Raw genomic sequence first — 22,189 nt, forward strand, 5'->3', positions numbered from 1 at the left:
GCTGGATAGCTCCAATGTTGCTCGCCATTTTTGTTGCTCCAGTAATGTAAGGTTGGTGGTTTGAGGGCCTGTGAGCTAGCAGAAGAGCTGGATGGGTGACAGAAATAGAGATAGATGGGTGATGGGAAATGGCAACTACGTATGTCCTAGAAAACGAAAAAGGTTTTTTGATTTTGCCTGAAAGCTGCAAAAATCATAATTAAAATATCACCGAAAATGCTTTTACAATAAATCAAAAGATGATCAGAGCAGAACTTTATTTTAATCGATTTTGCAAGAAAGTCCACAACATACATCAACATACCTTAATAGCCTAAACTTGGTTGTGAAGTCAGTAACATCTTTGTTTTGTCCTTAACTTCCTGCAAAGAAAGAGATGGTTTTAGGTTTGGAGTGATTTTTGTTAATAAAAATCTTTATTCCTCTTTTTTCCATCATCCAGATGAAAGACTCCTTGCTGAATCTCCAGCGAGGCATTGGTTTGAGGGACTACAACTCTGAGACGGAGGAGAAGAAAAGTCGATATCACTGACAAACGACCACATGGCCACAAGGGCATGCTGTGCAATATAGGACCTGTTTTGATTGTGAACCAGTGTGCAGGGATCACCAAGGCAGACAGGACAGAGGGCCATGCAGGACCAACCACGACTGGGTCCAAAGATACAAAGAGAGCTAGTTAACCCTCCTTTTAGGAGCCGGGGGATGAGATTCATGCACGCACACAGGAACTGGGGAATCCCCAACTTCACAGAGCTGTGTAGTGGTGGGGGGCACACGACCCGATCCTGCTCTGCCCCCCGTGCCCCTTCAACTCTCTTTATTTCCAAGTGCATCCTACTGTAAGCCATGTCGGCACGAGAGGGGCAGAGAGAATGAAGGAAGTACTGCATGCATGTAGAAACCCTAGCTCCCCCTCGGTCAGTGTCAACGTGGTCCAATTCCAGTCTATGTATATCTGATAAAAAAGGAGATTTCATCAAAGTCGAAAGGCTTTTTGAACTCTCTCGACTGTTCGGAACCAATCGTCCCCTGACGGTCCGCACTGCAGTCTCCCCCTAAAGAGCATCCAGGGAGCAGTTTGCTTCCAAACGAGTGTTGCAGCTGAGGCGTCGGCCCATCACATCGGTTTTCTTGTCAGAACCTGGCCTGTCTGCTTCCTGCCGGGGCTGGTTCCCTGTCAGGTCGATGACTTAAACTACTGACAAGCAGAACCTACGGACTGATGAGACTGGAGCCCGTCTCTCATCCTGCACACAAGATCACTCGGTCCTACCATAGTTTCTGCTACCAAGCGTGGCATTGTTCCTTATCCTTGAAAAAAGGTGGAATGTAATACGGAAAAGAAAACAAAAGTCCTCCTGGATGCAGGGACTCTACAGCCGGACCAGCAGGGAGACCTGTATCCTCACGTTTCATCACTAAACTGTGATTATATCTCTTTAAAAACGTTTCAAATTGGAAAGAACTATCAATATATTTGAAATATATAAGAATATTTCACTATTTAATATATAATATATATTTCAAAACATATAAACATTACCTATATTTATTGTTAATATGTGTAAATACAGAAATTATCAGAGCTCTAGAGCAGGTAAAGAATTTCTAACTTAAAAAGTGTTTTCTTCTTAGAAATGCATGCCAGATATGTCTGTGACATGTCCAGTGTGCAAGTATGATTCCGCATTGGCGCTGTTATATTCGCGCACGTGTGTGTGTGTGTGTGTGTGTGTGTGTGTGTGAGTGAGAGTTTGTGTGCGCAAAAAACACATGCGTGCAGGTGAGTGTGACATTTCTACCATTCCACATGTGTATGTTTCTCATATTTTCTTTTGTTTTGGTTTTTTTCTTGTGGCTCCTGCAGCCAGACTGCCTTTTTTTTATTTCAAATGCTAATGAATTTGGGTGTCGCCTTGCATCAGTCCCACCAGGTTTACAGCCGAAGAGTTTAGTTCCAAAGCCATCCTGCGTCTGAAATGTCCCAAATTAACATTGTTTAACACGCACGCTGTGTTCATTTAACCAACATTTAGAGCAGATCAGCAGAAGTAAGGGCATAGCGGGAAGGCCCTGGTTGGAATCCTGGCTGGAACCATTCTGTGTGGAGTTTGCATTTTCTCCTCGTGCATTAATGGATTTTCTCTGTCCAGTCCAAAAACATGCTTCATAGGTTAATTGGTGACTCTAAATTGCACCTAGGTGTGAGTATGTGAGTGTGTGGCCCTGCAACAGACTGGTGGCCTATTCAGGGTGTACCCCGCCGTCACACAACAGTAGATGGGTCGGCGCCAGCAGCCACGCGACCCTGACAGGGATCCAGCAGTTTGGAAAATGGATGAATGGAAAAGCAAAAACCCTGACATATTAGGTATGAACTTGAGGATTTCAATGAAAATGAAAAACTTTGGAAACAAAATCTTCATTTTGTTCTCTTTTGTGGCTTGACCCCCCTCTTTCCAATAAGAAACATTTCAACAACTATATATGTTCTTTCTCCTCAGTGGTTGATGCCACTGCCATGTCTGCACTAGCAGGAAATCTGGAAAGACAGAAAGTTTGAGATAACTCCTCAAGCTTTCTTCCAAACTGTAACTCCCTCCCTCCATTACAAGTGTTCTTTCTTGGTAGGAATGAAAACATGAGAATAGGTTTCACACAATAAACCAAAAGAAAGAAGCAGACTCGGGCCTTCGCACATAACCGCATCGTTTTAAATGGAATGATTGTCATGTACTGTATATATTGAAGAGGTGCATCAAATCACCTCTGATGTTTTTGTCAACGAAGACTCCTTAAAGCACTTAAAAAAGCATGAGAGGGAAAGAGAAAAAGGAAGCACTTTAAGGTCTGCTTGAGTTTGGTCGAAAGAATGTAGATCCAAAAAATATATATATATATTGTTGATGGAAATTATTTTTTTAATTTGTTCAAAAAATGGATAAAAAAACACTCCAGACAAAACATCTCCAAACTGCAGCGATATGAGCAACACTTTTAGTTTTCGGGCGACACAGGTATAAAGGATTTGAAAAAGGGAAATGTGTCTTCAGCGTGGGTCTGCTGGAGTCCTGCTGTGTGCAAACTCCAAAGGAAGGGCCACTAATGATAACACACAGAAACCTCAAGACCTGAATGTGAGACGAGGAACGTTTCGCAGGCTTCACTTTCACGACCCCAATGACCCCGACAGATTGCACCGAGGTTGGGATTCGTGTCTTTTAGGGCGCAGGAATGTCTCGTGTTTGGAAATGTGACTGAAGTGCTTTCAAAGTTTGTTTCTTAAATATTCTTGATGGATTTTGCATCCCGTAATTTTAGCTTTGCTGAAGCTGAATTGTCATCGGTGAAGAGAAGGCTCGACGAAACAATGGCTTGATTCTTTTCACTCTCTCTCATCTGACAGATCTCCACAGTTATGCTGATTATTCCAGAAATGTTTCAGCCCCAAATCTGAGCTTCGATCTCTCAATGCTTTTTGTTGTGTTTTTTTCACTTCTCTTGTGTTTTTTTTGTTTTTTTTGGAGGGGTTCTCACTTAACCCAGGTCACACAAATACTATTAATGTTGCTCTGGCTGCTGAGCTGCAGAACCGAGACGACCCGGGAGTTTGGGGTTTAGCAGTGACAACTAACAGATTGTTTGCTTGGATGACTATACCCGTTGGCATTTGCCTTGCTGTCACAGAACCAGTGAGACTGCAGTGCCAACCACAAAACACAGTGCTAACTAACAGCCTTCAACAACACATAATAGATGTTCATTCTGAATCGACCACAGATCGAACTCATAGTAAATGCACATCTCAAAATTTGCTGGTGTATTTTCAAAATTCTGCTGTACGGTTTTTCCTTATCTCTCTGTGTGTGTTTTTTTTTAAATATATTTTAGACATTGTTTTATTTCTAGAATTTCCGTGACATTTCTACACAAGTTGAACATGCTGTAAGATTCCGTTGTGTGTATCTGCATTCCACGCACACTCTGACAAAGAACTGAACCTGCGCTGTGCGCAGGTTTTCACTTGCAGACGACTTTGCCTCATAGACACTGAAGAAAGAAGTGGCTTTCTGGTTCATGTGAAGTAGAGATTGGAAGTCTGAATAAAGGACAAATAAACAAAACTCTGCTGTTTAGGTCCTTTTTTTTTTTTACACCAACAGGAGCAAGATTTAAAATTGGAGGCTAAAGATTTTTCCAACAGGAGCAGCTCTCTCAATCTCCCGCGTGTTTTACTTCAGTTACTGTCCCATTCCCATGTCTGACTAATTGCACAGTTGAGGAGTAGTTTAACAGTAATTGTGAGTTGCCATCACAAGCTCTGTGGTTTCTGCAGAGCTTGTTAAAGGTGCAAGTTTTTCGCCTACCAACGAAATTAAGATTTTACATTGTTTTGAGGTTAGAAAGAATTAAGTTTAGAGTTTTTAAAAAGTGATCAACTTTTTTGTTTTTTTTCCTCATGTTTACTCTTCATCTAGCTTTTAACTGACTCACTTTAATACTATATAACCTATCATATCATATTTGATACAGCCATTTCTGAGACGCGAGATCTCATTAGCATGATCCAAACTTTCCTTATTAACTTACTCTATTTTGGTTCTTATTTTTTGCCCTGTAGAGCATCTTAATGGGGATCAAAATGGCTGCTTCTGTGAGATCTCAAAAACACTTTTGGCGTGGAACGTTTTGTTAATTTTCAAAACCTTAAAGAGATTATAACTTTTCTATTGTTATTCCTTTTTTGAAATGACTACTTTCTGTATTGAAAGAATGCAAAATGTGTTAATAATTAGATCTTTATAAAACAGTAACCCCATGTTAAAATGTGTGGATCACACAGTGAGTAAACAAGATGATTGTCAAGATTTTTGGATCTTAAATTAACATTGTTGTGAGCAAAAACTAAACCAACATATAAATGATACCATCTGTATCTTATAAATCAAATAATATTGTATTTTTTTTTCATCAAAGGGCTTAAAAAGCATTTTCATTCCAAAAACAAATTGAATTTTATGTCAGTTCTTTAATGTAGTGGGATCTATAGAGTTAAAAAACAAAACAAAAAAAAAAACAATGTTGCCATTAGAAATCCTTAAAAGTATAAATTAAAAGTTACGATTTGTGCCTTTTAGTGGCAAATCAAAATTAAGGATGTATTCAGACTGGACACATTTGGTTTGCTTCAACTGAACCAGAGTTTGCTTCACTCTGTTAACCAAAACAAATTTTCAGTCTGAATGGACCCAAGCGATCCCTGGACGGGGACCAGGAACCGCTCTCTGACCCATCTTTGGAGGTGATCTTGGTTCATTTCTAATCGAACTGAGCTTCGGTTCGCTCTGAGATGCCTCAGTCTGAATACAATCTGTCCTCAGAGTGCAACAAATGAACCAAATGGCCACTGTACCCGGTGGTCACATGATAAAAACAGATTAGGAATGTACTGAAGCAACTGATGAGCTGTGGACAAATATAAATCAGTGATTGCAGTGTTATCAAAGAGTCTAACTGCTCACTTGTTAGAACCTTTATTTTAACATAGTTGAAAACGCTTCTTACAAGCTTTTCTGTGTCTCGATACACACTTGGCGCTGCTGTGATGTCATCACAAAAACTACCTTGTGGTTCCTTAACAGAATTCTCGTAACTCTTGTGCTATCTTAGATGACCCCACCCTTACATTGACGTGTTCTTCCTACCATGACAAAGGTGGATAAAGGTGGAAAGATTTCATGTAATCCATGGACACCAGTGAAGATCACAAATCATTGAAGAAAAAAGGTTCAGTGCACTGTCTAGTGGGTCTACATGACCCAACTCCCAACGTTAAAGTGCCTAGGATGGCACAAGGGTTAAAACAATGCCGCCGCCACAACGATGAGACACAGCAACTCATTGAAATGTGATTGGATGAATGCAGAATCATCAAAACAACTTTTAATGTTTTCCCCACAATCTGTATGTCATAAACACTTATTAAAAAGTGTCAAGCCTGACGCTGAGACAGATGTTCAAAATTGGTGAGCGAAATACAGTTTAAAGATTGAACGAACTATTCCAACAAAGTCTGCAAAGCCCAGGCCTTCTATAATTTCTGCCTCTAGTTGTTTCTTGCCCCGTCCTCGTAGTTCTTGACCAATGACTAAAGAGATCTTTAGTCATGTGGTTTGTTTACAAGCTTTAGTCTGGAAAAGGGAAAGTCTGCCTGATGGCAATCTGATTACAGGCCAAATGCAAGGTTCAGGACTCAATCCAGACCAAAATAAGTGGACACCAGACAATTTTTCCAGTGTGAATACACACTTAGTTCGGATTTTTAGAGTGGTGATTTTTTTTAATGCTAGAATTTGCAAATATTCTGTTGGAAACTTATGTGTCCGCGCAGCAGCAAATGTACCACAAGAAGTGAAAAATATTGATGAATACTGAAACCCTAAAGACATTCAAGCCTTTCTAGTAGCCGCCTTTGTGGGTCTTCTTTCAACATTGAAGTCTGGATCTGTTTACCGTTGTGAAAAGCAGGCCGACATAGTCCTTCAGACTGTTCAAATACGAATGTTGTCTTTCCTCATTAATTCTTTTCAGAGGAGCTCACAAGTCTTCAGGAGGACTGGAGTCAGCTGATGAATGAGGACAGTCATTATTTGGTCTTTTGTCAGCCCCTTGCTGGAGGACTTTAGTGCATCTGAAGAAACACCATGCAGTGTTTTCCATTTGTGGAAAAAACAGTCACTTTTAACAAGTTTGTGTGTGTTTTAAACTACTGAACATGATAAAAGCTCATACAAAGGCTTTGAGGTACATTTGCACCAGAAAGTGGCAGGAACTATTAGACTGATGTTCTTTTTGCAAAATTCACTTTTTAAATTGGGGCTGAACTGGAGTTTAAGCTATTTTGGATGAGGGAGTCACTTTCCTGTGACCTCATTCATATTACATATGACCAGCCTCATAAAAACAGATTTTCTTTCCATAATAATATTGGGTTTAAATGCTTACTGGCTGCTGCGTGACTGCAAAAAAATATCCTGCAGAAATGGCTTGCAATTTAGTTTTTAATCCGATTTCCGAAAGCTGAATTAGCTCCTACTTTATGACAGCAGACACATGACTGGGTCCCTCAGCTGATCTGTGAAAAGCATTCACTCTATTGCTGTATTTCAGTGAGTATGGTTTGAGCAAACTCCATATGACGAGAAAGTTCAGCCCTTCCAGGGAAAAAGTTATGCATGTGGCACTTTTTCTACATTATATTTAAGTCACGTGCAGTTTTGTTCTTTTTGCGCAGCGGCTTTTCGCACAGGCTGCTGTTTGCTGACTCAGAGCTCCTCATTTTTCCAGCTGCTCCCGTCAATGTTTCAGCGCCGTCTGTTAAATCGGTCTGAACCCCTCTGTCTGCCTCCGCTGCGAGGAGAATAGTCCCCGAGGAGAGGTCCATTAGTCCCGGGCCAAGATGGGTGAGGTCGACGCGTCACTGCATGGAATGGGGTGGATTACGCGCATCTCCCACACAGTTTGTATCCGCTGACTGAACAGGCTGGTTTTACAAAGAGGGGAGGGGGGGGGTCACTCCCCACTTTCTCGCAGAGGGTGGAGCTTTGTGGATACATTTGACAGCTGCGAGACAAGAAAATGTGCACCGCAGAGTAGGTTTGGGGGGACCATGCTTCTGCTCCGAAGGACATGATAACACTGAATGGAATGACAAAGTTGGCTCGCCAGTACAGGCTGCGACGGCAAACTTCAAACTAACGGGAATTATTTGCTTTTTCCTATACTATTCTTGGGATTTACGCAGAGATGCAGCGAGCTTTTTCTTTTCCGGCAACGGTGGAGCGCAGTCGGACTAAGGAGCGCTTGGAGGCGAGCCTGGCTGGACTCTGCGAGCTGGAGCTCCGCCGGCAGAGGCAGGAGTGTCTGGTGCAGGGAGCTCTGGCTCTGGGGCAGCCTCTGGGCCAGGACGACCCCAGAAGAGAGTTGTCGTGTCTCAGCAGCTGGGGACAGCAGAACCTGACGCTGAGGCGCCAGCTGGTAAGAAATGGTGTTGTTGGATGAGTGTAATTATTTGGATCTTTTAATCCTGTAATCCCCTGTGTAGTTTCCGCTTTGTCCTCAGTTTCTGCTTGACCGTTTGACTCCTGCTTTTAGGCTGAACCTTTTGTGTCCTGTGACCTTTTGCAGCAAAAAAAGTTACTCAACTTGATGGATAGTGTCTCTCTGTGAAAGGGAGTAATGCCTAAAAATGATCTGAGCTCAGATTTATGCTTGTGGGGAACGAAATTAGGGGGAGGAGCAGCCGCCGCTTGTGACACAGTCAGACTATTTAATGGCCCATTGTTCCCTCGTCACAGACTTTAGCAGGGTCCAGCACTTAACAAGCTCTAATTTTTGCTTTCCGTTCATCTTAAATAAGTGAATTCAATGTATCTTTTTCTGTTGCTGGCAAAGTGAAGCTTTTCGTTTTCTTTTTCATTTTGTTTTTAGGTTTTTCTGTGATGAAAAATTAGGCAAAGTTGCTCCAAATATTGTGTTTTGATCAGCAGTGATTTAAAAAAAAGTTTTGGTAAACTGTAGAGCATCAAACTTTTAGGGACTTGGTGCAGAAAAAAATTAGATTGGTTTGGAAAATTTACAGTACATTATTGGAAGTTTTAGCGCGTCGTGCAGCCTTCGGCACCTCTAGAGCTGCGACTAAAACAAGCCATGATTAAGAAGGGTGGAAGGGATCTTAAATCAACTGCCTCCCCGGTCACACCTCCAACCCCCCCATCACCACCACAACCTTCCCTGTGCCAGGGGCCTAACAAAAGGCGCATATGGAGCGGAATACTAATGAGGCGGACAAGGCGCGCATAGCATAGGTGGCGTTACACACTGGCGCGATGGCAGCAGCAACTCCTCGCCTGAGTCCGTGGATGAGTTCGGCGGCGTTGTGACAAAACAGGAAAAAAAATGTACTTTGATGAGGCGGTCATGCGTTTCCAATTTTTGAAGTAAAAAATAAAAGCGCAATGAAGGAGGGAGGGAGTCCTACGAGCGCTTTTATCCCACTTTCATGTGTTTCTTTTATTTATTTTTGCGCGCCATTTATTTATTTATTTATGCGTGAGAGGAATGAAACCGTGCATTCCTCAGAGAGCCTCACGTGTATCTAAATAAAGATTCGTGTTAATCAGGTCACCATCTGCGTCTGATCCAGATCCTGCAGTCTCACCATCCATGTATGTTCCAGTCTGGTGAGATCGGCCTTGGTTCGTGCACAGAAACAGCTGAGTGTGTGTGTGTGTGTGTGGGTGTGTGTGTGTTGTGTGTGTGTGTGTGTGTGTGGCGGGGAGGGGGTGGGGGGGCTGGGCCTGTGTGTGTGTTCGTTAATGTTTTTGTGTGCGCATGACTACTCTGAAGGCCAAGCCGACGCCACAGCAGCCCAAGAGACATTTTTCCCCTTGATACAGTGCGGTTTGTGTGTGTGTGTGTGTGTGTTTGCGCGTGCGTGTGGAAGTGGGGGGTAACATTCATGTAGATACAGTCTCTTTTGAGTGTGAGGGAGGTCGGTCTTTCATGCTTTCTCAGCTGCTGTCCTGCATCCAGAGGCTGTCAACACCTTCAGTGACGCGCACACACAAATACCCCCTACACACACACACACACACACACAATGTGTGGATGCCTCTGTGGATGTGTGGGTGCCTCAAAATATTTTTCTGTTTTTTTGTGGGTTTTTTTAATCTTCGGAGTCAACCCTTCCAGATATACTGACTCTGTGCTGAAAATATGCAAACCAATCTAACAGAGGGACGGCTGAGTCCGATTTACTTCCAATCTTATACAAAGTGAGCAATATTTCATCAGAGTTCAGTTTGTCTGTAAACAATAGTTCTTTTTAGTCTCATTTTCACTGCTTTAGGGGAACATTTGGGCATTTTAACCCTTACCCATTGATTTTATGAAAGGGTGCTTCATCAAGGCAAAAGTAGTGTTTTCATGTGTAATTGAAACGTAACTGTTTTTCCTTTTGTGCATAAATCATCTACAGATGTCCTAAAACTGTGAGATAATACCACAGGAGCATTTGATTCAATGTTGCTGAGAAGGTTCGGCAACAACACAAATGCTCTGTGGCTCCACAAGGCTTTGCACAGAAGTACCTAGGAACTCAAACTGAGCTGGTTTTGCATGTCTCAGTCACATGGCACACACTTTATTTAGGGATACTTTTTCAACTCTAGCTGCATGACTGCCATTCATTTTGGCTATGTCAACATTGAGCATGAAGAATGGCTCCTCTGTCAAAGTGTCTGAAAGAATCATAAAGCAAACATTTACCCGGTTTTATTTAAGTTGTGTTCACATGCTTGAAGATATATAGAATCAGTAGCTGGACTATAAAGTGGAAAAGAAGCAGGGCGTCTTATGTGAGTGTTCTTACATTTATTACCTTATTAGGACCTTTTCTTGTGTGATCACCACAACTGCAGCACCAAAGTCCTTATGGGAACCGGACCAGTTCTAATCCGCCCAAATGCAAATCTGAGCTCCTGATCACAATGATCGTGGAATAATGTAAATTTAGTTTAGGTAAAAGTTTGAGCTTGCATGATCTGGCATTATTTGAGGTTAGGATGTCTTCTTAATGCCCTAATAAGGAAAAGTGAATGTGCACACTGCCTGTCACAGACTTGTGGATCCAGTTACAACATAAGTGTAATCATGTGCAGTTGTGTTTACTAGTTTTTTTCTTTTTTAAAGATTTAAACTAAAGGGAAAATAGGGAAACTAAAACACTGACAGTTATCCAAATACCACCTCTGATGAACAGCTTTAAGTGTTTTTACTATTTATTCAAGATCGTGTAAGTAAACAAGCAGTGTACTTTTTGAAATTAGACCCCTTGCTGCTTCAGTACGAATTCATCTGCAAAGTAGCAGGCAGGAGCTATCAATCAAATTCACTTGAATAATTGATCATAATTGAGACACATTTCTTACTGCTTATCAATCTAGATAGAGCAACAAGCTATTTTAAGCACTTTCACCTCCGCCATGCCCCAGTGGAAAATAATATTTACAGGACAAAACCATAAAAAACGTTAGTTAATATTAAAACAATCATTAGAGCAATGTTAACTCAAGTTAACTCAAAGAAAATACCAGAACCTACAAACTGCATTTTTGACAATATAGCCATTTTTAGCTTGTGGCAGCACAGAGAAAATACAAATGTTAGGAGAAAACTTCCGTAACAGAAACATTTCTACATTTTTTATATTTGCTTTGTTACTCTTGAAAAAACATAACTCCTTGGTGGCTTATTGGAAGTACCCCAATATTGACACATAAGATGATTCAGCACCAACACTGCACAGCAACTGTCAAGCATGGTGATGGAGATATAATGGTTTGGAGCCTGGAATTTTGTTAGTCGAGATCTCCTCCGTCAGTGACGTGCGGTGAGGTTGATGGCTGGTGAGGCACCGACTCCTCTGGAGTCAGATTTACAATTGCAAGAACTGAATATTTCCCCATTCATCCAACAGCAGGTAACATCATGTAAGATACAAACAAGAACATATTTTTCCTACAGAGGATATTTATTTTATAGACATAAATAGAACACTCTTCTTGTGTATAAATGATTCATATATACTGTAAACAAATTAAAGTATGCTGATGTGTTCAGAACACATTTAATTTGACCCTCAGTAACTATTTCTGGTACTTTTCCAACTTCAAATTCTGGTGCTTTAATGTTATCAAATGATGTATGTGAAAATGACCATAAAAATAATGCTTTTAGGCCTAAAATCTAGTTTTACTTACATTATTTTTCAACTTACTCCCATGTTATTTAAAAAAAAAAAAAAATTGAAAACCAAGTTTGGTTTTACTTTTTGAGTCGATGCGCTAATCCTTCTCTACAGAAAGCTCTGTAATCTGTTGTAAAGTCTTCCTTATTTTGCTTTAGTTTAATGAAGAAACACGTCTTCGGTCTGTTCTATTTTTACGGCACCAGTGTGGCTACAAAGCAGCTGTCAGCTCACGTCTGCCCCCTGCTGGTGAGGCATGCCTCATCTGCTGCATTTTCTGCAGGCCTACAGCAGCGTTCTCACCGCACGTCCTGCCATCAGACATGAGGCACAGCAAACCCGAGCCTCACCCGGAGTTTCCGCTCCGTCTGTGATCTCGCAACACTCAATTTCGTCGATCTTAACCTCAGAAACCGCGGAAAACATCTGGAGTTGACTGAAAATGTATATTTAACACAGATCAGTGGAAAATACTATTTACTTAATTTACCTTTTATTAGTTTATCACAATCATGACAGGTGAGGCTGTGCCTCACTATCCTCATCTGACCGCACGTCACTGTCCTCCGTATTCTGAGAGCTGCAGAACCAAATGTGGGACCATCTGCGTTACCGCCTAAAGACCAGGCAAATTGGGGTCACACAGCAGGACAGTTATTTAAGGCCCATTAACACACTCGCCTCCAAATGGCTTAAAAATAAACAACAGCAAAGACATGGCTGAATGTTATTGTGGAATTTTATGATGATGGAGGATTTATATTAAGAAAATGCAGCCTAAAATTGCGTTTCTGAGTATTTCTTTATTCAAATCAACGTGAATCAGAAGCAGACAAAATTTCTTAAGAAAAAGCGTATTTGCGACAGAAGATTCGCTGGGTGGGCCACATGCTTCCTGCTCATTCTGATGCATCCACTTGAAGACAAGTAGATCTGTGTGCGTGTTTGTTTTCCTCATATGAGCTGACATCTGATCAAAACTGGGAAGGGGGGGTGATTTACACCATGCCAAAGGTCCCTTCACCTCCACGTCAGGCAAATTTCAAGTGAACTACTGCTGCTCTGCAGAAACTATGTCGTAGAAAATGACACAGGTTTCTTAAAAGTTTGGCTAAAAATGGCATAATCATAATCAAAAGACCACTGGGAAAACCTTTACAACTGACCAAAGATGACTGCAGTGGTGCTTTAAACACTACATAAAGGAATGGACCTCAAGGAAGTCAAATGTTATTTTTTTAAAATATAAAAATAAAAAATGGCGTCCCAAACAACTGCACATCATGTAGATGTACTCTTTTCCATGATAGCCCTTTGTTGTTTTTATTTTATTTTATTGTTTGTTGGAATTTAGTTACCACAAAAATGTCTTACTGTTTGACTGGGTTTAATTTTTTTGCTATTATTGCTCAAACCTGTAAGGCTGTAACCATAGTGGAGGTCCACTTAAACATCCTGCCTAAAATAGTGAAGATCTGCACTAACTGTAACTGCAGCAAATATTTAAAGATGTATTTCCTGTGTGTCTTGGCTCCAAACTCTCCAGATTTCAGTTTTTTGCTGACACACTAAAGGGTCTGTTAGAGATTTCCACAAATTAAACCGTCCTCCAGTTGGTTTTGGTTTCACCCGGTTTCATTTGCAGGTCGTTCCTTTTGGTTTCAAATGTAGGTGGTCCTGATGTTTTGCTTACCCACAGTGTGTGACAGTCCCACGGCTAAGAGTCTGCATGGTGTCCACTGCCTACCCCATCCCCCCACCAGCATGGGGCTCAGTGCAGGAGCACAGCAGCGCTACAGTGCACACAGGGAACCTGTGTGGGAGCAGAAACGGTAGAGTTGCGTCTGAGAGCAGGACGCAAGAAGAACTGCGCTTCTGTGTAAACCCACTGGCTCATTCTCTGAGATTTATTTGCCTGTTACTCTTAATTCAGGAGCAAGGTACAACTGATCCCCATTAGTCCACCAAGAAGCGGCGAGCAATCAATTGCATGAAGCAGGACTATTGATTTATTGATTTCCAATAGTCTCCCCTAGCAAATTTTTGAACCCATTCATCAGCAGCTAAAGCAAAACCCTCTGCTCTGAATGTACTGATGCGCCAACACTGAGGCTTTGTTTATGGTAGAACAATAACCACCCGCATAGAGACAATGGGGGGGAGCAGACAGTGTTTGGGGTAAAGAGGTTAAGAACCAGGGTTTGGTACAGCAGATATTTGCATCGTGAATGGATTTGAAAAAGAAAAAAACTTTTCTTTTTTTTAATGGATGATAGGAAGACATGAGGTTGCAGGAAGGTTTTAAACAAAGAACGTTCGAACTCACAGGACTGACACATGCCACATGGCAGTCCTTGTTTTCTGCTTGTTTTGCTCCTTGTTCTGCCATGTACTCTCCTGATGCATGATTCAAATTCCTCTTCTGCGAGACAATAGGGGCACTATCTTTGTCTTATCCCAACTCATCGTATGCCATCCAATTCCATCAAGATGGTGAGATTTGAATTGGATTTGGTAGCTAAATAAGATTGAAGCTTTGCACCACAATGACTACAAGGGAACATGCACTTTTATTTTTCAAATCTCACCAAAAAGTGTGTTTGAGTGAAAAATGTTCGTGTAAAATATAAATTTTAAAGAGTAGATATTGATGGGGTTAGTACCAAGGTCAATTAAGTAAGACAATTGAATCTATTGAAGAGTATTATTGTGTGCAAATAGATGTGGTCCACATCTACTGCCTTTTCTTTTGGATTGTTGCATATTATCTGGGTAGCATGAGTAAGCATACTGGCCTGTTTAATTGTGTATCTGTGCCCCCCCCCCCTCCCCCCCTAGCTGCATGAAAGAACATCCCCCTACCCACTGGATGGTCCTGAATTATTCATCTTTCGACTCACTGCCTCCCATGTGAGCCCGCCTGCATGTTAGAGCTAGTGACAGATATGAAAGCCATGCGTGGATGCGCTTCAGTTCTGCACAGTGGTGATGAACGCATTTGGATTTTAGTAAACTGCAGCAGCAAAACCTTCATCTGAGCTTTATTTTTACTCAATTCCTACTGACACAGTTTTAATCATTGAAACCTGCTTTGTGTGGTGAAAAATAATCCATAAATTGAAACAGCAGCTACTCTACCTTTGCTATAATTTGTACACTTGATGTTGATTTTGAACGATTTGATGCTTAAGAATACTTGTGTGTAACTATAGTAGACTATGTGTTCGAAGACTACTAAATTAATACTTTTTCAAACTAAATTGGAACATTTTAATTTACAATGTATAGATAGTAAATAAAAAGAAAATGTCAAGTGTATTGCCTCACTTTTATTATAGACAAAGTACGCTCCTCATACACCCAAATAAACTACTTTTTGCTAAGGGCTACCTCTAAAGCTACGTTCACAGCGCCCTTGGCAATCAAGTAACCATGAAAAGAAAATCGATGTAAACGCACATTTCAGGCTTCCACGTTCATAACTTGCTCATTTACGCATAGCTACACCAGTTTTAAGACAGTTTCTGGCCTCTACATAAAAAATTCAATTGAACGCGTGTTGAAATTTAAACCAAGTGGAACTTTGACCAATCAGGGACTCTGATTTGGTAGTGACGTATGGTTGGCGTCCTTTTAGTTCATGGGAGTGCCAACCATTTGAAAATTGATCACAGAGGAGAAATTAATAATTGCGGTTTGTGCCCGGCTGGAATTATATAATACCACGTCTTTCATATTCTGGAATAGAGCTGGGAAAGAAAAAGTCTGGATTAAAATTCACCAGATTTGCACTGCTTTGACATTCACACCAAGCCTCTTCCAACTGTAAGAGGTGGACATGTGCTAGTATCGGGTAGCCATAGTTCAGTGTGAATACCATGCGCTAAACGCACGTTCAAGAACTTGCGTCACATGCTTGGTGTAAAGATAGCATAACAGAGATCTCATTTGTTACTCAGATTCAAAGCATCTTGTGATGAATTGGAAGTTTGACCTTGTAAACTAGAACACTGATGGATTTACAGTATCAGAACTATTTCAGCTTTTGATATCTATCTGTTGAAAAATAGAAGAGAAAGCTGTGCCTCCTTCTAGAACATCTGGAAACAAGTGTTTTAGTCTCAAACACTCCAACAGGTTTTTGATCTCTGACTACTCCATGCTTCAGTCAAAACCTGCAAAGCAGTCTGAGCAGCGTGTTTGCTTTTCAGAGCGCTCTTCACAGTTCTCCATGGGGCTTCATGCAGGCGCTGGAGCGGCAGGTGGGAGAGCTGAGGATTGACACCGATGATGGCTGCTGCGATGGAGCTCAAGGAGACACAGGCGACAGTCGGCCCAGTTCTGGTACTCCCACTGTTTAAGAGCTTTTCTGTCATCACTGCTCTGTCAGCCGTGTAATTAACATTTTTGCCAAATGCAAATTTACTTTGCCGTTTGTTCCCACTCAGTGAATCAGCGAAGTATGTTTTTGTATGATATTGCTGCTCCGACTAACAAAACTTGCTCTCTCTGCGCTTTTCTACATATACTTACCATGACTTTGTCATTCAACTCATATTTGTTCACGCTCCAGTTGCTCGTACATTGGCTTTGGGGCCTTATTTGTAAAAATGCAAAGAAAAAGCAGAGACGCGAGTATTTTTAGAGAAGGACTGTGACCAGGAAGGTGGATAAATAAAAGAGATGTCTGTTCTGGCTCTCTACTTTTGCTTTGTCCCAGGTTTCTATGAGTCGAGTGAGGGTCAGTCGCCAAAAGGAAAATCCTCCTGTGCTGAGCTCACAGAGACCGTTCCATGTCACGTTTATGCCAACGACAGGCCCAAGTCTGTAGGTGAGAAAAATGAACAGATAAGAACAGACAGTATAGACGGACTTAGTCATCACTTATTTCAGTCATTTTCTTTATACTTTTACCATTTATGGATGGATGGACAGCCACTATATTTAGAACTTAATTGATAACTCGAAGGGGAAATTACCATGGCTTGAAAAACAACGGATAATTATAAAAACAACAGATTATGAATAGTCCTGAAATACAATAAATAACAATAATAATATTAACACTATAATTCAATAAATAACACAATGAAGTGTGCAATGTTCACTTTGGAGCTCAATTTCTTTTTTATCATTCTAAAATATGTTTAGTAAGGAACAAGAATATTTCTTGCTTAATCTTCCTCAGCTTTTCTGTATCTCCTAACAAGCTGCTAAGCTTCTGTGCTTTTCTATGGTGCTGCTTAAAATTAGTAAAATACAATTTGACCACTCGGACTGATGAATATTCAGTTAGTTTTAGTTTCACTTTCTTTTTGGAGAAATTAATTAAACTTTCCTTCTGAAAAACATCTTCCAAAAAATCATTGTTATGGTAATAATTCACACATGAATCTCAACAGCCTGTTTCAAAATAAGTGCACCTCCTTGTGGCCACTGCATAAAGTTTTAGCATTCTGAATTTTTGCGTTTTGTCGTTTCATGTCAGCTCACCGTTATGTTATTCTGTAATCAGCAGACCCCCTGGTGGTAAATGGAGAAATCCATGTGCAGGTGCCACACCCCTCTCTGCCGCGCTCTTTCTCCGCCCCTCACCCACCTCTGGAGGGCATCATGGAGGAGGGCTCGGTGGGAGACGCCTGGCAGTGGGACTTCAGAGGGGCCGACCCCGCTTGGCTGCAGGAGGCCGCAGAGGACCATCTCACGGAGGAGGACTACCAGCAGGCTTTGAGGGTGGAGGGCTACATTCTGAGTCTCATCCAGCGCCACGCCCTCTCGTCCCGGCCATGTCAGCCTCGCACCACCCTGAACCCCGACCCCCCACACGGAAGCGTTTCTGGACACAGGAGAACTCCCTCTCAGTCTGCAGAGCAACGCCTTCCTGACCCCCATCATCAGCCCCATGTTGACCTATTGACCAACTCTAAGAGCCATGCATGGGGTTGTGACCCGTCAGAGGTGGGGGCCTGCAGAGGAGAAGCCCAATTATTTGAGAAGGACGGTTATTTTGCTCTTCCCTACCCCCAGTCAAGGCCACACTCCCTAACTGGGAGGTTACCATCACCCCTACCCTCTATGGACCCAAACTGCAGCGTTGGGCCTCCTGACCTTTTTTGTGAGCCCCCATCCCCCCAACATTATCTGTATCCACTACCCCCAGTTCCTCAAATGCACAATTTAGTAAGTGCACAGTACATCTCAGGACAGAGCTGTCAGCCGCCTGTGCGCTCCCCCAGACACTATAAATCAGAACAGCCAAAACCCAGCCGAGCTGCCGCCTCTCCTGACCATCCCAGCTCCAAGTACAAAGCATCTAAAAAGGGTCACAGTGATCGACAGAGAGCCAAGAAAACCAACGGTAAAACCGGTCGATCCCAGTCGGAAAACAGCCTGCTGGGGCAGCGAGGGCTTCCTGAGAGAAGGTACAGCACCGCAGAAAGGCGTCAAGACAAAACCAATCCTTCTCCAAATAAAGTCCCAGCTGTCGGGCCGCAGGTGAGCAACAATGGGCGCAACGGGAACCGACGCTGGTGCTCCAACCTTGAGCTCAGTCAGGATGAGGCTGAGACCCAGACATCTGCTCAGGCACACAAACGACCTCCTCGAAAGATACGCCAGAGTCACCCCTGCTCTCATTCTCAACAGCAACACGCTCAGAGGTGGCACCAAGACTGTCAGGGCAGAGCGCCTCCAGCCGAGTCCGAGTCCAGCACTAGTGAGGTGTACACTCCAGCTTCCAGCTCACTGTCCAGTGACTCCGACGAAAGCGGGGGACTGGTGTGGCCCCAGCAGCTGCCGCCCCGCCTTGCTTCTACATCTTCCTCATCCTCTCCATCTCCTCAAGCCGCTGCGAGTGCCTCATCTCACCCCAAAGCCTTTGTTAAGATCAAAGCTTCCCACGCTCTAAAAAAGAAGATCCTCAGATTCCGCTCAGGGTCCCTCAAGGTCATGACCACCGTGTGAGCAGAGAGTCAAACTTTATTCCTACAAAGACCAGCACTGCTTACCTTCATGTTCATTCTCAGAGCAGCATTGTCACTTTTGGTTCAAATGTTAAGTCAATGTCAAGACTAACAGGTGAGGAGCCTCTTCAGTGAGATCTTTGTTATGTTGTGTCCTTCTGAATTTACTTAATAGACATAATTTGTATGCCTATCTGCTAAGTTCAAAAGTCACAACATTGTTTATTAAAAACTGCTTAAAGATAGCCAAATCAAGACTTTACCACATGGAGCGCTCTAGAAATGATTGAATGCTATTTGTCTTTCCAATGTTTTTAAAGCCAAAGTTTTCTTTATAATTTATGAGTTTTTCACGAATAAGCATAAATTCTGTTGTATTAAACAAAACAACAAAATGACTGTAATATTATAGATTTACTTCATTACATGTTATAAACAGACTTTGCCTGCTGTCCATCGCCTTTCCAGTTTATTTGGATCTCTTACAAACGTGCACATGTAGTTTCTCATACATTGCACAAAATTGCAGAAAATGTTGCAGGAATTATTAAGAAAAAAAGGATAAAATCTGTGTCTGTAAACCCTCTTTCAGTTTACAGTTTGATTTACAGTAATAAACATTTCCTATAGTTTTATCATTTCCTGCTTTGAGTTCTCAAGTAAGGCGTTCACATGGATATTAGGAATCCAGTATTGTTCTTTTACAGAAAACTGATAACGGGACCAGTAAGCAGGCCTCATAGGTGCATTTAGTAGTCTGATGTGTATGCATTCATTCATTCATCTTGTAAATATGTTTTGTGTCCGTGCCAGCACGTGGCCTTGTTTGAAATGAATGTAGGTTGTAAATAGAAAACGAATTTGGTACTTCAACACTTTTGTGTTTATTTTCTTCAGCATTAAATGAATATGGATACATATCACACAAATGTGAAGTGATCTTCTTGGACGATGCTCACAGTCAAAGCTTAGAAAGATGGATGTTTTAAATCCTCCAAAATGTTCATTTCCATAAGTACTTAGATCAAGCCTTTGTGGTTTGCATGCTGAGTTTGTTCTTTCCACTCATTTGCAAACATCTACCAATCTAATCAAACACTTTGTTGACATATAGAAATATGCTGGCATGTTTTCCAGAACACAAAAACTACACAAATAGAGAGAAAGTGAGGAAAAATAATAATAATACAATTTGGCCTTCTACATTTTGTTTCCAATTTTAGCAATTATTAAAAAACATGTTTGTATTTAGTTATAAATTTATTCCTGAACATTAACACTTGGGAATCCCATTTATCGTATTATAAATGTTACATTAAGCCTGATAGAAATTACAATCTGATTTTCATTCATGCTAACTCCCTGTTGGTCCCCAAAAAGAAAAAAAGAAATGAAGCACACAAGTTCAGTTTTCATGTTGTTTTGTAAACGAATAAATACATAAAAAAACAAAAATATTTAAAGGTCAACAACAAAAAAGTTCAGAGGAACTATAACTAACAGTCTGTCTCCCTCTTGTGGTCAATAAAAAAACTGCTGCTGAATAATAAACAATTACAGAGCCACCTTGCCCTTTAATGTGAAGACGAAGGGCTTTTTTCTGTTTACAGAACACATCTGAAAAGTAAATTTCACATTTAACAGGTGATCTCATGGATTTTGCTAAATGTTTCTACAAGACAAAAAGAGAAGTGTCTTTCGGGAAACATGAAAACTTGCTAAATGCAGGTTGAACAATAGTCTGCAACAGTTCAGAAGTTCTAAAACCACAGTGGCCAAGCCTTCACAGTTTCTGAGTCTCTACCAGCATCCTGGGACGATTCTAAACTCCAGGCTACACTTTGGTCGTCCCCTTCCCACTTGACGTGCTCTTAGTGTCGTTGTTGGAGACTGTCAGTTTAGTATTGGGTTCCTCGCTGATGAAGTGAAGTAGTCCCCGCACAGAGCGACTCATGCTTTCTTTGAAGCTTCGACCCAGGCACACATAGAGCAGAGGGTTCAGGCAGCTGTTGACGTACGCCAGGCAGACCGCTAACACTTGAGCCAGGTAAACCTTTGGGCTGTGAGGAGAAGATCGAGGAGTGGAAATCTCAATGAAGTCCAGGATGTGCAGGGGGAGCCAGCAAAAAAAGAAGGTTAAGATGACAGCAAGGATGACTTTCAGGGTTCTTTTGGAGCGGGTCCGGCCTCGTGACAAGCCCCTCTCTGTGCTGTTGTACACCATGACGTGGCAGATGACAATTACCAGGAAGGGGAGGACGAATCCCACCAAGAATTTAAAGGTTTGAATGTGCCAGATGCTCCGAGTAGTGTATCCCATCACGCACTCTCTTTTAACTTCACCTGCTTCGCGTTCAAGGGCATAAACGAACTGCGGAATGCTAACAAGGAGAGCCAGGCCCCACACGGCCACGCAGCCGTACACAGCCCGTCTGGGCCGCCTGTTGTTCTGACACCAAATGGGCCTTTTGACCAGCATCAGGCGGTCCACACTAATCAAAGCCAGCTGTAAAATGCTGCAGTACATCACCAAAAAGAACAGCCCCTTGACCAGCGTGCAGGCCAAAGCTCCAAAGTGCCAGTGGTCATCGTGGGCCAGTGGCACCATGAGCAGAGGGATGGACAAGCAGCACAAAAGATCAGCCAGCGCAAGGTTGAGGAACCACATGGAAGTGACGGAGCGGGTCATGCAGAACCCCGTTATCCACACCACCACGGCGTTACCGGGAACTCCGACAAGAACCACAAGACCATAGAGGAGCAAAGCCCCAATCTGGAGAGGCTGAATCTCAGGAGTAAGGTCAAAATCTATATCTGGCAATGTGTAGTTGACATCATAGCTTGTGTTAGTATAATCATACATGTTTTCCATTGAAGCCGGAGTTTCATTAAAGCTGCAGGTGGAAAAACAGAAAAAGAAAATAAAAACAACACATGAGACATCATTTCAATCAGATAGAAGATTCTCTGCCATTTATTTAAAACAATTCAGATTGAACAAACAAGCTAACCTTATTTTTAAAAAGATAAAATTGATGTTTCAACTTACATCTGAGTGTCCTGTTGATGCTGCGCTGCTCTCCTGTGTGACAGGAAGTTACAGGAGCTGTGGTTTAAAGGGTATTCTTTTTTATACCTCCACCCCTTTGCTTACACACACATGCACTGGACACTCCCTTAAAGTGAGTACACGCCACGGACTTTCCCTCCGTCACCCTAAAAGTCTAATCCAAAACTATCTAAACTTTAAAAAGGTCTCTAAAAGCATAGATAGGTTCCTAAAAATTTTTTTTTTTTCTAAACAGGAGATAAGAATAATTTCAAATGTTCACACCCTCCTCTTCATCAGCTCATTATTACAACAAACATTTCCACAGAATTAGTGAGTCTGAACACGTTGGGTAAATAACCTTTA

At 41.8% G+C, this 22,189-nt stretch overlaps 3 protein-coding genes across 36 annotated transcripts in view; 2 read left to right on the forward strand and 1 right to left on the reverse strand.

The window, feature by feature from the left end:
• The window catches only part of gramd1bb (GRAM domain containing 1Bb), a 144,242-nt gene extending 140,115 nt beyond the window's left edge, over positions 1-4,127 (forward strand). For all 29 annotated transcript variants that reach the window (XM_078929689.1, XM_078929713.1, XM_078929696.1 and 26 more), the window contains one exon: positions 443-4,127. In XM_078929689.1, the coding sequence (XP_078785815.1) occupies positions 443-532 (90 nt within the window). In that variant the 3' untranslated portion in view covers positions 533-4,127. The remainder of the gene's footprint in view (positions 1-442) is intronic.
• A 3,203-nt stretch (positions 4,128-7,330) lies between these two features.
• Positions 7,331-19,703, forward strand: dact3b (dishevelled-binding antagonist of beta-catenin 3b). 6 transcript variants are annotated; one of them, XM_004075897.5, is made up of 4 exons: positions 7,609-8,040; positions 16,024-16,156; positions 16,533-16,643; positions 17,328-19,703. In XM_004075897.5, exons 1-4 carry the CDS (start codon positions 7,810-7,812, stop codon positions 18,773-18,775), a joined length of 1,923 nt encoding a protein of 640 aa, XP_004075945.1. In that variant the 5' UTR covers positions 7,609-7,809; the 3' UTR covers positions 18,776-19,703. The 6 variants fall into 6 exon arrangements, with proteins under 6 accessions (XP_011481188.1, XP_004075945.1, XP_011481187.1 ...); XM_011482885.4 differs by having other exon boundaries at positions 16,060-16,156; XM_011482884.4 differs by having other exon boundaries at positions 7,631-8,040; positions 17,331-19,703.
• On the reverse strand, positions 19,635-21,957 carry c5ar1 (complement C5a receptor 1). The gene is made up of 2 exons (XM_004075896.5): positions 21,824-21,957; positions 19,635-21,668 (listed from the first exon to the last, which is right to left on the reverse strand). Exon 2 carries the CDS (start codon positions 21,644-21,646, stop codon positions 20,609-20,611), a length of 1,038 nt encoding a protein of 345 aa, XP_004075944.2. The 5' UTR covers positions 21,647-21,668; positions 21,824-21,957; the 3' UTR covers positions 19,635-20,608.
• Between the last annotated feature and the right edge of the window lie 232 nt (positions 21,958-22,189).

Source organism: Oryzias latipes, chromosome 13, assembly GCF_053564925.1.
Source record: "Oryzias latipes strain Hd-rR chromosome 13, Olatipes_Hd-rR_3.1".
Classification (NCBI taxonomy): Eukaryota; Metazoa; Chordata; class Actinopteri; order Beloniformes; family Adrianichthyidae; genus Oryzias; species Oryzias latipes.